The following is a 13,754-nucleotide window of genomic DNA, read 5'->3' as shown; positions in this document are numbered from 1 at the left end:
GAGAGCTGGCCTGGCCCAAGGAAACTTCTTTTCCCTTGGCCGTGGACGGGGCTCCCCGTCTCCTTCCCTGGCCCCGAGGTCGAGGGGCGCCTCGGCCCCACCAGTGACAGAAAGCGACGGCGGAGGAATCTTCCGCTGCCGCCTCCGCCGGCAACCCCCGCGCGTCACCTCGCCGGGGAGGCCAAGCACACGCGCGCACACGCGGTGCGGGCAGCCCTTATAAATTCTCCCTCTGCCGGCCCAAGCCCGCGATGTTGCTCTCGGCCGGCGAAAGGGTCTCTCTCTCGCTAGGGCAGGAGCGGCGAGAGGGGCGGACCTGGGGCAGCGCTTCAAGCCGGGGAGGGAGAAGAAGTCCTGGGCAGCAGCAAGAAAGCACCTACTCGGGGGAGGAAGGTGCCAAGCAAAAGAGGAGGAGGAGGAGAGAGGCTGCCTGGAAGACTCCAACTCTTGCAGTCCACTCGAAAGAAAAAAAGAAAGAGGTTGGGGAAGGAGCAGCTCAGCTCGCTTGACTGTGTCTTGGGTTTTCCTCCTCCTTCTCTCCTTTTGTTTTTTAATTGTGGAAGAGGAGGGAGCTCCTGGAGAAGTCGGGCAGCCAGAAGTAGCCAGAGGAGAAGAGGGAGACTAGCTGGCTGCTTGGGGAGCAGCAGGAGCAGCAGCGAGAGGAGCAGCCCGCGGGCCCGGGGAAAAGGAGGAGCAACTCCACGCGGGTGCAGGAGACGGCGGGGAACCCGGCGCAGCCACCTTAAGGCTCCCGGCCGCGCGCCCCTGGCACGGCTCGGCTGCTCCCCCGGCGTGCGCGCACACGCATCCATACAAACACGCACACACGTGGGCGCTTGCCGCCTCCCAGCGCGCTGGGGCGCCGGCCCCTCGGCCAAAGGGGGAGCTGCGGACTGTCTCCGGCAGGAGGAGGAGGAGGAGGAGGAGGAGGAGGAGGACCGGGGGGCGGCATCCCCCCTGGACGGGCTTCCCTCCGACTACCAGCCGGTGCCATCTCACTTGAGGAGCGCTAGAGCTCGTGGGAAGCCGGAGATCCGCGTCTCGGAAGCCCGCAGTTGAATTGGTGGCCAGTTGCCTCTCTCTTTCTCTCCACCCGCCCAAAGCCCTTCAGCTCTCTAAGAAACTATTGACGTGATTATTATTATTATTATTTTTCTTTCGGGTTTTTTTTTTTTTTAATCAGTATCGCCCCTCTTCTTCTTTTTTCCTTCCTGGCGGAAGCGCAGCTACCATTGCTGATTTGCAATCTGTTTGCTGTGGTGGTAACAACCTGCTTAAAAAGAAAATCTTTGCAACCTGTTGCAGCTATTTTCGAAAAAAGAAAAACCGCTCATCAACCTGTTGCAGTTTTTAATAAGAAGCGACTGCCGGGTTGAACTTGCTCTTTCTGCTGCCACGCCACGGCTGCTCGCAATCTTGCGACCCAAATCCCAGCATTTTGGAGGCCAGAAATCCGGTGCAAGCTACTGTTTGGACTAGCGACCTGTTGCATTCCTGCCCTCTCTCCAAAATCTATAATATATATATAAATTCTCAGCCTTATTCTCACGCGTCCACATAAGCAAGAAGACCGGAGGGGGGAGGGGGGGAAACCGGTCCCTTTTTTTTGGGTAGGGGAGAAGGTGAAGAGTGAGAAAACGTGCTTTTTGGTGCTTTCTCTCTCAACCTTCCTAAAAATGCACTGCTACCTGTGGAGCGTCTTCCTCACCTTGGATCTGGCCACGGTGGCCTTCGCCCTGTCGACGTGCAGCACCCTCGACATGGATCAGTTTATGCGCAAGAGGATCGAAGCGATCCGGGGGCAGATCCTGAGCAAATTGAAACTCAACAGCCCTCCGGAAGAGTACCCGGAGCCCGAGGAGGTTCCTCCGGAGGTCATCTCGATCTACAACAGCACCAGGGACCTGTTGCAGGAGAAGGCGAACCACAGGGCAGCTACTTGCGAGAAGGAGAGGAGCGACGAGGAGTATTACGCCAAAGAGGTTTACAAAGTAGACATGCAGCCTACTTTCCAGTCCGCAAGTAAGTGCGAATGCGCGCGCCTGCGGCTGTTTGGGGGCAGAAAAACGCGCACGCGGTCAGAGCGAGCCTTGCTAAGTGCTGCTGCCGCCGGATCAAAATCTCTAGAAAATAATAGAGGCTGTCCTGCCTGTTTAAACACAGCCCAGGGGTACAGCTACCCAAGAATGAAATAAAATTTGGGGTTGCCTCTAAGAATACCGAAGCCCCTCCCAATTTTAAATATTTATGCATTTTAAATATTTTCCCAGATCTGGTTCTGTGATGCTGGGGTGGAGATGAGATACGGAGAGGGCAGGTGAACGAAGCACCTTTGCACCAGAGGGAGGTCTAACGAACTGAAATCTGGGATCCTCGCTGGGGTTTATGTTGAGATCAGGCTCCTGTGTAGTGGGGATTCCTCCCCCTTGTTTTTCTGTGTGGGACCTCAGTCCTGGCACATGACACATAGTCTCTATAAGGGCATTCTCCAGAGCATGTGTAGAGTGCTTTTCCTTTGCCTCTCTACTGGACAGCAAATCTGAGATCCAGAGTTAAGGGCTTCCTGGGAATACTGTGTGACTCCCACATAATCTTTGTCTCTGGCACCTCTCATTTTGGAATCTAAGCACCCGGGAATCACCCTTCGAAAAGAAGGGGACATCTGGCAGTTCTCCTGCCTCACTCCCATCATTTTTGGCAGTGCCTGGTGCCTTCCGATGCCAGATACATTAATAAGCCTCCTTATCTGTTCTCATCCTCAAATTCCCTCTGTTTATTTTTCAAAGCCCTCCCCTCCGCCCCCACTTTGGGTGGGAACAGTGGCTTCTCAATCTGTTCTCCCTGGATGCTCTCCATCCAGTCTTTGCCTGCCTCTAGCCAGCCAGCAATCAGTGTATGTTTCCCCTTAGTATTTGGCCAACACCTGGGTCAACAAACTTTCCCCTTAATAGGATTACTTTACTTTGTTAAAGCCCACCCCCCATCCACCCCAAAAGTATTCTCGCAGCTCTTTTCTTATCACCTGCCTAGCCCCCCCCCCTTCAGTTCAGTTGGTAGCTTCCAAAGCTGATCACTTCACTTCCCACTGCTGGTTTGTGTCTGATATGGGCAGTGGTCCATTCAATGTACCTTGGAGAGAGGGGAGCAATCTAGCTCAATAGTGTATCCACCCCAAAACCAAGTTTCTTTTGAAGCTGGCTGCTGCAGTTGGTACAAGCAAAAAAAAGGACAGATTCTCCAGGAAGTGCCTCTTTAGATCCTATTTTCAATTTAGTCGTTCCCATTTGTGGTGACCTTATTTCCAGGTACAAAATGATACTCCCTTAATTCTTTTTTTCTTTTTTTAAGTCCAGCTTCCTGGACACAGTCTGTGAAGGCTTCAGCTGGAACTGATTATGTGCACTCTTTTCTGAAAAATAAATTAGAGCTTGAAAGAGCTGGCTCTGTGCATTGGGCCAGAGCCACTGTGGTCCAGAGACTTAGTGTTTGGAGGTGGGAGACATGAATTCAAATCCCACGTCCGACTTGGACTTGCTGGTTTGGCTTTGGCCAGCCGACTCTTGTCTAGCAGCCGTTCTGAGGAATTCTATGCATTTGCTCAGAATATTGAGCCCAACGAGTTTTGTACCCGAGTAAGTGTGCATAGGATTGCAGCCTTGCTGTGCAGTAATTTACAAGCTTACTCAGAAGTAAGTTCCACTGCATTCAACAAGGATAGAACCTTAGTCTCTCCAGCTGTAAAATGGACCCATTCACATTCCACTGTAGTCAGTTCACCTTTTTTGCCAGCTGGGGTGGGTGGGTAGGAAGGGAAGAATACATAGAAAATCAAACCCCAATGTTGATCATTGTAGGAAACTTCGTATGAGGAAAAAAAACAAAACGAGGCAGCTTTACTACATGCCTAGGCTAAGTGTTTCTTTTCCCTGATTTGTTTTCCAGTCTTCCCCCTCCCCCCCACCCCTATAACTTTATTTGATACTCATATACTTGGTCTGTCTCTGAAAAGCGCATACCTCTTTCCGAAATGCGTAATGCAGCCACCTTGGCAGCTTTAGCCTAGACTTTCTAATTGTAGCCTCTTCTATTTATTTTGAAGGCAACCAAGGTGTAGCTTTTTGGGGCTTGCTGGGGCTTGCTAGCGAGAGTCCCAGGATGCCAGCCAGGGAACTCAGAACCCCCCCACCCCTTTCTCCTTGTGCTGCTGCCTCCCCCTTTTTTATTTGTTAAAAATGACAATCTCTGGAAGAGGACACCGCTGGCAATCAAAGGGTTTTATTATTGCAATTAAGGCACCATCCAGAATGTCTGTGATAAATGTGCTCCACCCTTGTTGCCCCGAGGGAAGGAAGACTTTGTCAAGTGTGCTGGAGCCAAGTGGGTATGCGCAAGCTCTCTAGCGTAATTTGTAGCAATAACATTGAGACACAGAAGAGAACGGCAAGGCTGGTTTCCCCCCCCCCCCCTTCTTAAATAGACGTTTCACCCACCCACACTGATCTTCCGCTGGCTCATTGGAGATCTCTTTGTTTGTTCCACAGGAGTCTGTGCTCTGAGACTGTTTACCAGCCAATCCATAATCCTAGCAGCATCTTGATCTAGGCTTATCACCTTTTAGCTGGAGATTTTTGTTTTGTTTTGTTTCTGACATCTTTCTAACCACACTTCTCCTCCCCGTAAAGAGGCAACGCTAGCCTGGCTAAACATTGCCTTCTGGAGAATGTAAACGATCCAAGCTGCGATCCGGAGAATAATTAAAAACCCTGTGAGAATCTCCTCCAAAGCTGGGGCTGTAGGCAAAACAGCTCTTGGAGGACAAGTGCGGATATTGCAGGTACCCGCCAATAGAGAGCATCATGAGTTTAAGAGCTGAGGCCCCTTCTCGAGCTTCAGCCAGCCTTACTGTGGAAATGCTTGGTTGGGAAGATCACAGTAAGTGGGTTAACTGTTTTTCCACTGTCTAGTTATATACGCTGGGCTGGACAAGCCATTCTAAGGAAGAAAAAATATACAGCCAAGAAGAAATATATAATCTGAATGAGTGAATTGAAAATGCAGATTTGGACTGCTTTGTACACTTTCCTTCAGACGTACGGGGTGGTGGGTCTTTTTTTCGCTTTTTTTTTAACTCTCCAGTTCCTGCATTAGTTGAGCAGGCAGTGATGCGGGAAGAGAAAGGAGATCTCTGCAAACACACTGAGGTCATAGAGTGAAAGGCATGGGAAAGAGCCATCATTCAGAGTTCTTTTTAAAAACTACCCCCCCTTTTTTTTTTACCACAGAGATGTTAGCATTTGGTAACTGACTATGGCCCAAGTATTGCAAATATGCTCTAATTATACTCACAGTCGGCTATATATCACTAAGCAGATCCCTGATAGGTCTTTGTGGGACATTTGTAACATTCAGTCTAAATATTTTTAGCAATGGAGAGATTTAAAAGGAAAACGCAAAGAGATATTGTATATATCCCAGGGCATATTTTGTCTTAAATATTATCCTTGGCCAACTGTACTATATAAATACAGTAAATATGAATAGCCTTGGCATGTTGCCAATCTCCTGGGATGAATTTTAGTCAAGAAGGTATTTATGGGATATAAATAATACTGTGTCAACATTTAAAGAAGGGATCTGATTAGCTCAGAATTTATTCGTATTAATCTTTTCACGTGCTGTTAGTTTAAGGCTCAAAGCGAAGTTGTGTTAAGGTTTTGCCGATAGTTTGCACCAAGGGAATCAAAGGGCACTGGGCTTTTTTTACATGATGGTCTGTGGGAGCACAAAAGGAGACAGTGACTCGGGTCGGGCATGGAAATCAACGTGTATCAGGAATTAACAGGCCTAGATTTCTAAGATACAGGCAAGGAAATATACCTGAGTGGCTTGGGGCATCCTTTCATTAGCTGTACTCTGTGTCTCCCTTACAAGTCTCAAATTTGCTGCAATTGAGGTTACACAAAGTTCACAACTATAATGTACATTGCATGGAGGTCAATGGAAAAAGCTTAATGGACTTCCATGGGTCCTATAGCTGTGGATCAAGGATGGGGAACCTTTGTTCCTCCAGATGTTACTGACCAACTCCCATAATCCCTGGCCAATGGTCATGTTCAGTGTTGTTGTTGTTTTTCCTGAGGGGACACAGGGGTACGTATACCCCTAAACATTTTGTTAATCTAAGTTTGGCCTCATTGAGGAGCATTATTTCAACATGAGTAGGAAAATGAGAGTACCCCTAAACATTTTTAAAGAAAAAAAGCACTGGCCATGTTTGCTAAGGTAGATGGTATTTGTAGTTCAAGAACATCTAGAAGGCCAAAGGTTGCCACACCTGCTCTAGATAAACACCACAAACATAAATAGCAGTTCTCTTTATCTAGGAATCATAGAATTGTAGACTTGGAAGGGACCCCAGGAGACATGATTGAGAACCCTGTTCTCCCAGACTTTCTCAATCCCCCTGGAGCCTCCATAGATACAACAGTTGTGAAGCCTTGGGGGAGGGGCTTAACATGTGTCCCTGCAGTCCCACTGTATCTGTGTCCCTCCTTAGCTCTGAGGGACTCGTTGCTCTTCGGCTGCAAAACCTGTGTTGATTGTGTGTGGAATTATAATTTTAAGAACATAAGAGGAGACCTGTTGGGTCGGGCCAAAGGCCCATTTAGTGCAGCATCCTGCTGCCACAGTGGATAACCAGATGCTATGGGCATCTTGCAAGCAGAAGATGCCTTCATGACTGGTGATTTGGAAGATGTCCAGAGAGCAAGCTGTCCTGTTTAGCAAGGATGGGCAACCTGGGCTCCTCTTCTGTAGCTGCACTTCCAACTCCCGTCAGCCTCAGATAGCAGAGCAAATGGTCGGGGATGATGGAAATTATTGTAGCCCTCTAACATCTAGAGGTTCCCCGGTTCCCCATTGCTGTCCTGTAGCATGACCCTAAACAGCTTTTAAATGAGTAAGAAATAAATGCACGCCTGATTACTTGTCCCTGAGTGTGCAGATGGAGTCTGTTGAAAGTATTGTGTTTGAAATGATATAAGAGGATATAAAACATGATATTGGAAGGACGAAATGTGGGGTATTGCATCTTTGATGGCTATTGACAGATGCAGGCCATCATTTGAGAGGCAGTCCACAAACATCGATGCATGAATCACAAGCAGAACTGTGTGTGATAGGGCTGGTCTTGGTAGTTTAAGTGCTGATGAAGCAAAATCTGGTGCAGCATTTTGGTTCCAAGCATCAGTCACCCATTTGAAAGCAACAACAAAGCCTCTCTAGCTTTTAATGGATGTGAATTGCATCCTCTCTCTTTTTTGGCATTAGTTATAGTATCAATTCTCCTTCCCCTCTTCCTCTTCTTCCTTTAATAAACTATTGAAAAGATAACAGGATTACAGGAGTGTAATATAAAAGCTAACCTCATATCATACACAGGGCATTGAGGATAAGAGTCCATCAGGACAACCAGATTTTGTGTATTGGTTCCAAAAGTGTAAGAAAAAAATTTCCACCGTGTAGCCGCATAAAAACATTCCAGATCTTCTGATCCATTAGAGACCTTTAAATTATGGGACTGCATCTTTTTCATAACTTCTTTTAGCCCTGAGGTTAACCAGGACCACATTCATGGTTTCTGTGTTAGTATCGAACACTGGAAAGCAAATTAGGATGACATGGGAATTTAGTTCCTCCTCCAGAGAATTAGCAATGTACCTTTCCAGAGCCTGAGTTGTACACCTTGTTTCTAATAGCTATAAAAGGACCAATTATGTATTTTCTTTCTCCTTTCGCTGAGGAAAAACTTTGCTTTCTGTAATGAGAGTTTTGCTTGAGTAAGAGCTGGGCTTAAGTTTAGAGAATAACTTACCCCTTTGAAGTTTGGACGTTGGGATATAAATTTACAGAGTCCTGAAAAACTGCAACTGTTTATACTTTTCGTAGCAGTTCCACATGAAAGTTAACTAATTTAATGCAGAACAGTTCACCCCCTGCACAACCGTACTCCTTAAATTGAATCTCTAGTCTACACCTCAATTTTATGAGAGCCACCGGTGTGATTTATCCTTCCATTAGCTCTGTTGCATGAATATTTGCTTCACGTAGTCTTCCCCCCCTTCCTTTGCTGAGTATTTTACCTAATGAAAGAAAACATTATAAACCAGCTACATACAATGGCATGTTTCTATTTTATCAACAAGGAATTGATTTACTAGTGTTTATATGTGTGTAGGTTTCTTGTCTTCAGAGGAATTGGGTTACTAGTAGAGTACAGAAGTAGCTGTGGGCTTTTGTTTTCCAGAGGGTTACACAGCCCCACCAGGGTGGAATGGATAATGGGGGAATTAAGATATCAGCCCTAATCACACTTATTGGGAAGTAACTGAATTCTGTGGAACTCACTACCAGTAAGGATTTGGGCTGCGGGGAATTTGGGTCATGGGAATGAGAAGTGGCTGAAGGGAATGGGAGATATCACAGCTTCAGAAAGTGTGCTGCTGCTCTGGTGTTTGGAGGAGGGGGACGTATTGGCGTGGAGTGACATTCCTCTTCTTCATGTGGAAGTAAGATTAAATGCTTCTTGTAACAGGTGCCAGATAGGTGGACAGATGCATAGCAAAGAACATAAGAGCCTGATGGATCAGGCCAGTGGCCCACCTAGCATCCTGTTCTCACAAGGTCCAACCAGCCTGCAAGCAAGGCCCGACAGCGTTCTCCCAAATTGTGATTCAGAAACTTGCCTTGAGGGGCATACTGCCTCTGATAGTGGAGCTCGAACATAGCCATCATGGCTAGTAGTCATTGACAGGCGTTATCTTCCACAAACCCTTCTGAATTTATTTTAAACGCATCCAAGTTGATGGCCAGCACTACCTCTTGCAGGAGTGAATTCTAGAATTTAACTAAGATGCAGAGGCTAGACTAGTCAGGAATCTGTTGGAATTTGAGGACATAAGTTTTTATCAGCACATTTGAAGGAGATGGGTAAGGTGCAATGAGTTCTCAAGTTTTGCCAAAACAGATTTCGAATCATTAATACACGGTAGCCAAAGTGGTGGTGTTTGGACAACATGCCCTACCATCCCTGTCCGGTGGCCATGCTGGCTGTAACTAATGGGAGCTGTAGTCCACCAACATCTGAAGATCACCAACTTGGCTACGTTTGTATTAATATGTTGCTTAGGAAAGTTGTGGGATCATCTTCTCTGAAACTCTGAACACCCTGTAAGACAGAGAGGCCACCTTGACAAGTGAGTGAAGCATGGGGCCCCCCAGAGTGTCCTGCTGTGTCACTCCATCGCCTCAGATGCTACTCCTCTATACTCCTCCACTCTTTCTGATGTGGTATCACTTGAGAGAGTGAAACTTTGCCCAGAGCCCACTAGTTGTTGAAACATATTTTGATATAAATAGGGACTAGCTTCATGCCATGCACTTGCCGATAAAGCTCATGAGTGAATCCTTTACATATAGTGAAGTAGCTGGCTCTTGGGGCCGCCATACACCCCACTTGTGTTGCAAGATATGGTAAAGGTAAAGGACCCCTGGACGGTTAAGTCCAGTTGAAATTGACTATGAGGTGTGGTGCTCATCTCGGCTTTCAGGCCGAGGGAGCTGGTGTTTGCCCACAGACAGCAGTGGCCAGCATGACTAAACTGCTTCTGGTGCAATTGGACACTGTGACAGAAACCAGAGCGCATGAAAACACCGTTTACCTTCCCGCTGCAGCGGGACCTATTTATCTACTTGCGCTGGTATGCTTTCGAACTGCTAGGTTGGCAGAAGCTGTGACAAAACAACAGGAGCTCACTCTGTCGCACGGATTTGAACTGCCAACCTTAAGATTGGCAAGCCCAAGAGGCTCAGTGGTTTAGACCACAGCACCACCCATGTCCCACAAGATATGACACAGGTGGTGCTGGCTGCATTCAAGATTCCATATAGCAAGGCAAGTCCATCTTGATGCTCCTATGCATAGCACTGCCTTCAGATCTTTCAAGTCTCTGTATAAGGGGCATCCAGTGTGAGACCGTCCAGAAGTTACACACCTATCATTCCTGACCATTGCCGATGCTAGTTGGGGCTGATGGAACATGGGTCCAATAACATCTGAATAACTCCATGTTGGTTTCCTATGCTATGTATTTTATCACTATGCAATATTGTTAGATTTGGTACCTCAACCAGTGGAGGCTGGTCCACTTACTGTTGGTCTCCTTGCCTTCTACCCAAAAGGCACCACCCACTACTGCTCAAAGCATCTTCATCAGGTGACTATACTTGATTAGTCCTTTTGCAGCATTCTCTGCAGCTGGCAATGCTGTCCATATATTATCATAGGAGATCACCATGCATGGCAGTTTACTATTCATTGTTAGCATTTATACTATACCTTTTTAATAAAATATCTAAGGTGGCTTGCAAGCAAAGAAGCTAACCAATGCTGGGACCTGGATTCTGACCTTCCTGAGAAGTTGCCTGGAGTGCAGTTTGTCTCATTTTGGAGCGGAGACTTAAATGCAGATACTTGAAAAATGAAGTGCATCTTCTCCCCATTGTCTGCTGTTGGCACTGCTACGCAAAACATGCATTATGACATTTTCACGGGACACCATCCCACGTGCCAATGGTAGAACATGTCTTTAATTCTGAGCCTATTGGGGGAATTGGCTTCAGATGAGCTTCTCTCATTTTGGAACAGAGACTTAAATCCAGACACTTGAAAATGAGTCATATCTGGGAAAGGTTTATGGGCTGTAAGTACAATTTGTACCAAAACCCTCTAGTGTAAAAAGTGAAAACTATAGTCACCAGGGACAGTGATCTGCTGAGAGGGAAAGTGCCTTCACATTAAATTGGCCGAGGCTTTTAGAAGAAGAGGGTCAGGGTTCTTCACTGCTCCTTATTAAATTATGAAAAGAGTAATTGGATCTCCAATAAAGAATGTCTTAATAGAAATGGTAACATCTGGTGGGTCACAGGTTCCCTATTGCGGTTTTCCAAGATCCCAGCCATCAAATGTATGAGCTGTCTCTGGGTGAAGTAGTCGTCGTTTTCACCTGGAGGGCTATTGCCTATATGCCACTGTTGGAAAAGGGATGCCAGACTAAATGGACTTGGGGTCTGCTCTTCTTACTGTTGGGGGTTGATGGACATTCTCCCTTACCCTGATAACCAAAGCTATTCTGCCTAGCCTAGGTGTGCTTAAATCAGGCATAGGCAAACTCGGCCCTCCAGATGTTTTGGGACTACAACTCCCATGATCCCTAGCTAACAGGACCAGTGGTCAGGGATGATGGAAATTGTAGTCCCAAAACATCTGGAGGGCTGAGTTTGCCTATGCCTGGCTTAAATATATGTGCTTAAAGCTAGGTGTGCTTCAATATGTGCATAGAATCATAGAATTGTAGAGTTGGAAGGGACCCTAAGGATCAACTAGTCCAACCCTCTGCAATGCAGGAATCTCAGCTAAAGCATCCATGACAGATGACATGTCTGTTGAGTCCACTGAGACTTACTCCCAGGTGGATGTGGATGGAATTGGAGCTGTTCATTAAAATCATTAGGATTTAGTCATGATTCGCCAAACTTTTCCCATTGACTTTTATGAGACTTCAGAGTGATTTTGTGTGTGTGGAGTGGGAGCAAGGAGTGTCAGAATCTGCATAACCTGAAGTAACCTTTGTCAGCTCATAAGAACCTGGCATTTCATAAAGAATCACAAGACTCTCTGAGTTTTAACTCATTTCCGAGAAGAATATTGGCAAAATGCCCATCAATATAACGTGTGTGTTGTAAAGTTTCTAGTTCTCATGAATAACAGAATAAAAACCTTGCCGTTTCTGCAAAAGTGTTAAGAGTTAGAGAGGGCCATCCGATAGCCAGGAAATTCACTGGGCACAACTGTCTTCCATCCTTACCTCAGTATCTGACAAAAATATTTACAAAATGACAAGTGCTCGAGGGAGGGAAAGATTAAAATACACAGTTTAAGAACATTTGTCATAACGATTTCTGTAAATCAACATTAACAAAATGCCCATCTACATTGGGTGTGTGTGTGTTATATAGGGAACTTAAAGTATTGCAGTGTCTGTCACATGCACAGCATTCCCCAGGGAATTCTTTCGGCAGAGCCTGGGCCACCTCGCAACAGGGAAGGGGCCAAGTTTTGCCTTTACCGCAATGGAATGCAGCAGTTTCCTTTTTATCACAGGAGTGAATGGCAGCCATTCCCTGATATGGGAGAAAGCAAAAGTCTGTGCCTAGAAGGGGCTCCATTTGTGTTTGGGGTTACCTTTGTCCCTGGCAGATCCATGGGGGGGGGGAGAATAGGGTTCCCCCCACCCATCAGTCTTGCTGGGGGCCCCATTCAATTTCATGAAAACCATGAAGACCTGAATTTGCTACCCTGGTGCTCAGTTCTCTTTCTTGCCCGCTCTAGCTGATTGGTGGTGAGAATCATGGGGCTCCACAGTGCAGCCAACCCCTGCCCATAGCAGGACTTCTTGTACAGGACACCCCAATGGAATCTGCTGCTCAAAGTGGTAAAAAATACTTCAGGTCACTTGGTGCCACTGTGATGTCCGGCACCGGCTGGATCCTAATTTTCACCTCTGCTCTAGAGTGTAGACAGAGAACTCAGGAACTTTATATGCACAATGAATCTAACAGCAGAACTCCACCTCCCTTCTGAGGAGTGAACATTTACCAAAATGCCTCACACAGCATAATAATAATAATAATTTATTATTTATACCCCGCCCATCTGGCTGGGTTTCCCCAGCCACTCTGGGTGGCTTCCAACTGAATATTAAAAACAATACAGCATTAGACATTAAAAACTTCCCTAAAGAGGGCTGCCTTCAGTTGTCCTTTAAAAGTAAAATAGTTATTTATTGCCTTGACATCTGCTGGGAGGGCGTTCCACAGGGCAGGCGCCACTACCGAGAAGGCCCTCTGTCTGGTTCCCTGTAACCTTACTTCTCGCAATGAGGGAACCACCAGAAGGCCCTCGGCGCTGGATCTCAGTGTCCGGGCTGAATGATGGGGGTGGAGACGCTCCTTCAGGTATACAGGTTAGCATGGGCTGCTAACCATCAACATCATAGGAAATGAAATACTAGGTCTTCAGTTTTTAGTTTTTCTGCTTTTAGGGACAATGGGATCCGAGAGCAGGCTTGCCCAACCTGGTACCCTCCAGATGTCTTGGATTACAATGACCGTGCCCTCTGGGGCTGACGGCTGTTGCCATCTGAAACATCTAAAGGGGGTCAGGTTGGGAAAAGCTAAGGAGCCCCTTCCAGTTGGCCCGCTGCTGTCTTGGCCTGTACAGTGTCTCTCGCCTTGGAGTCTTTCTCTGCTACAGATTCAGTGGAAGTTCCCAGTGCATCTTTGACAAAACAAGTCATTAGTGAGAATACACAAATGTTTCCACTCCCGTTTGCAAAACCATACAGTATACTTTGTTCTCTCTCTTTCTCTTACTCCCCCCCCCCAAGGCATTTTTCAGCATGGGAATGATATGTTCCCCAGGTATTACTTTAATTTAATAAGTGCATCAACAGCATTGTTTAGACTAAACACATTTCTTTGCTCTTTTGTTTAGAGTGTGTTTGCTTCCCGATTGTAACTGTGGGCTGGCTTTTTTTTTTTGTTTTGTTCTTTTTGCAAAGATGCTATCCATGAGTCGAGTGCTTAATGGCATGATTTCTATCACTGTGCTTTTCAGCATGGTTCAGTTTCTAATA

At 46.5% G+C, this 13,754-nt stretch overlaps 1 protein-coding gene across 1 annotated transcript in view; it reads left to right on the top strand.

Moving 5' to 3' along the window:
• Positions 1–237: 237 nt before the first annotated feature.
• Positions 238–13,754, top strand: part of TGFB2 (transforming growth factor beta 2) — an 84,551-nt gene continuing 71,034 nt past the window's right edge. Inside the window, exon 1 of the mRNA XM_081857826.1 lies at positions 238–2,022. Coding sequence (XP_081713952.1) covers positions 1,677–2,022 — 346 coding nt within the window. The 5' untranslated portion in view covers positions 238–1,676. The remainder of the gene's footprint in view (positions 2,023–13,754) is intronic.

Source organism: Podarcis erhardii (assembly GCF_964252035.2).
Source record: "Podarcis erhardii genome assembly, chromosome: 3".
Taxonomy (NCBI): domain Eukaryota; kingdom Metazoa; phylum Chordata; class Lepidosauria; order Squamata; family Lacertidae; genus Podarcis; species Podarcis erhardii.
Note: the sequence above shows the minus strand (reverse complement) of the source record. Positions and strands in the feature narration are given on the sequence as shown.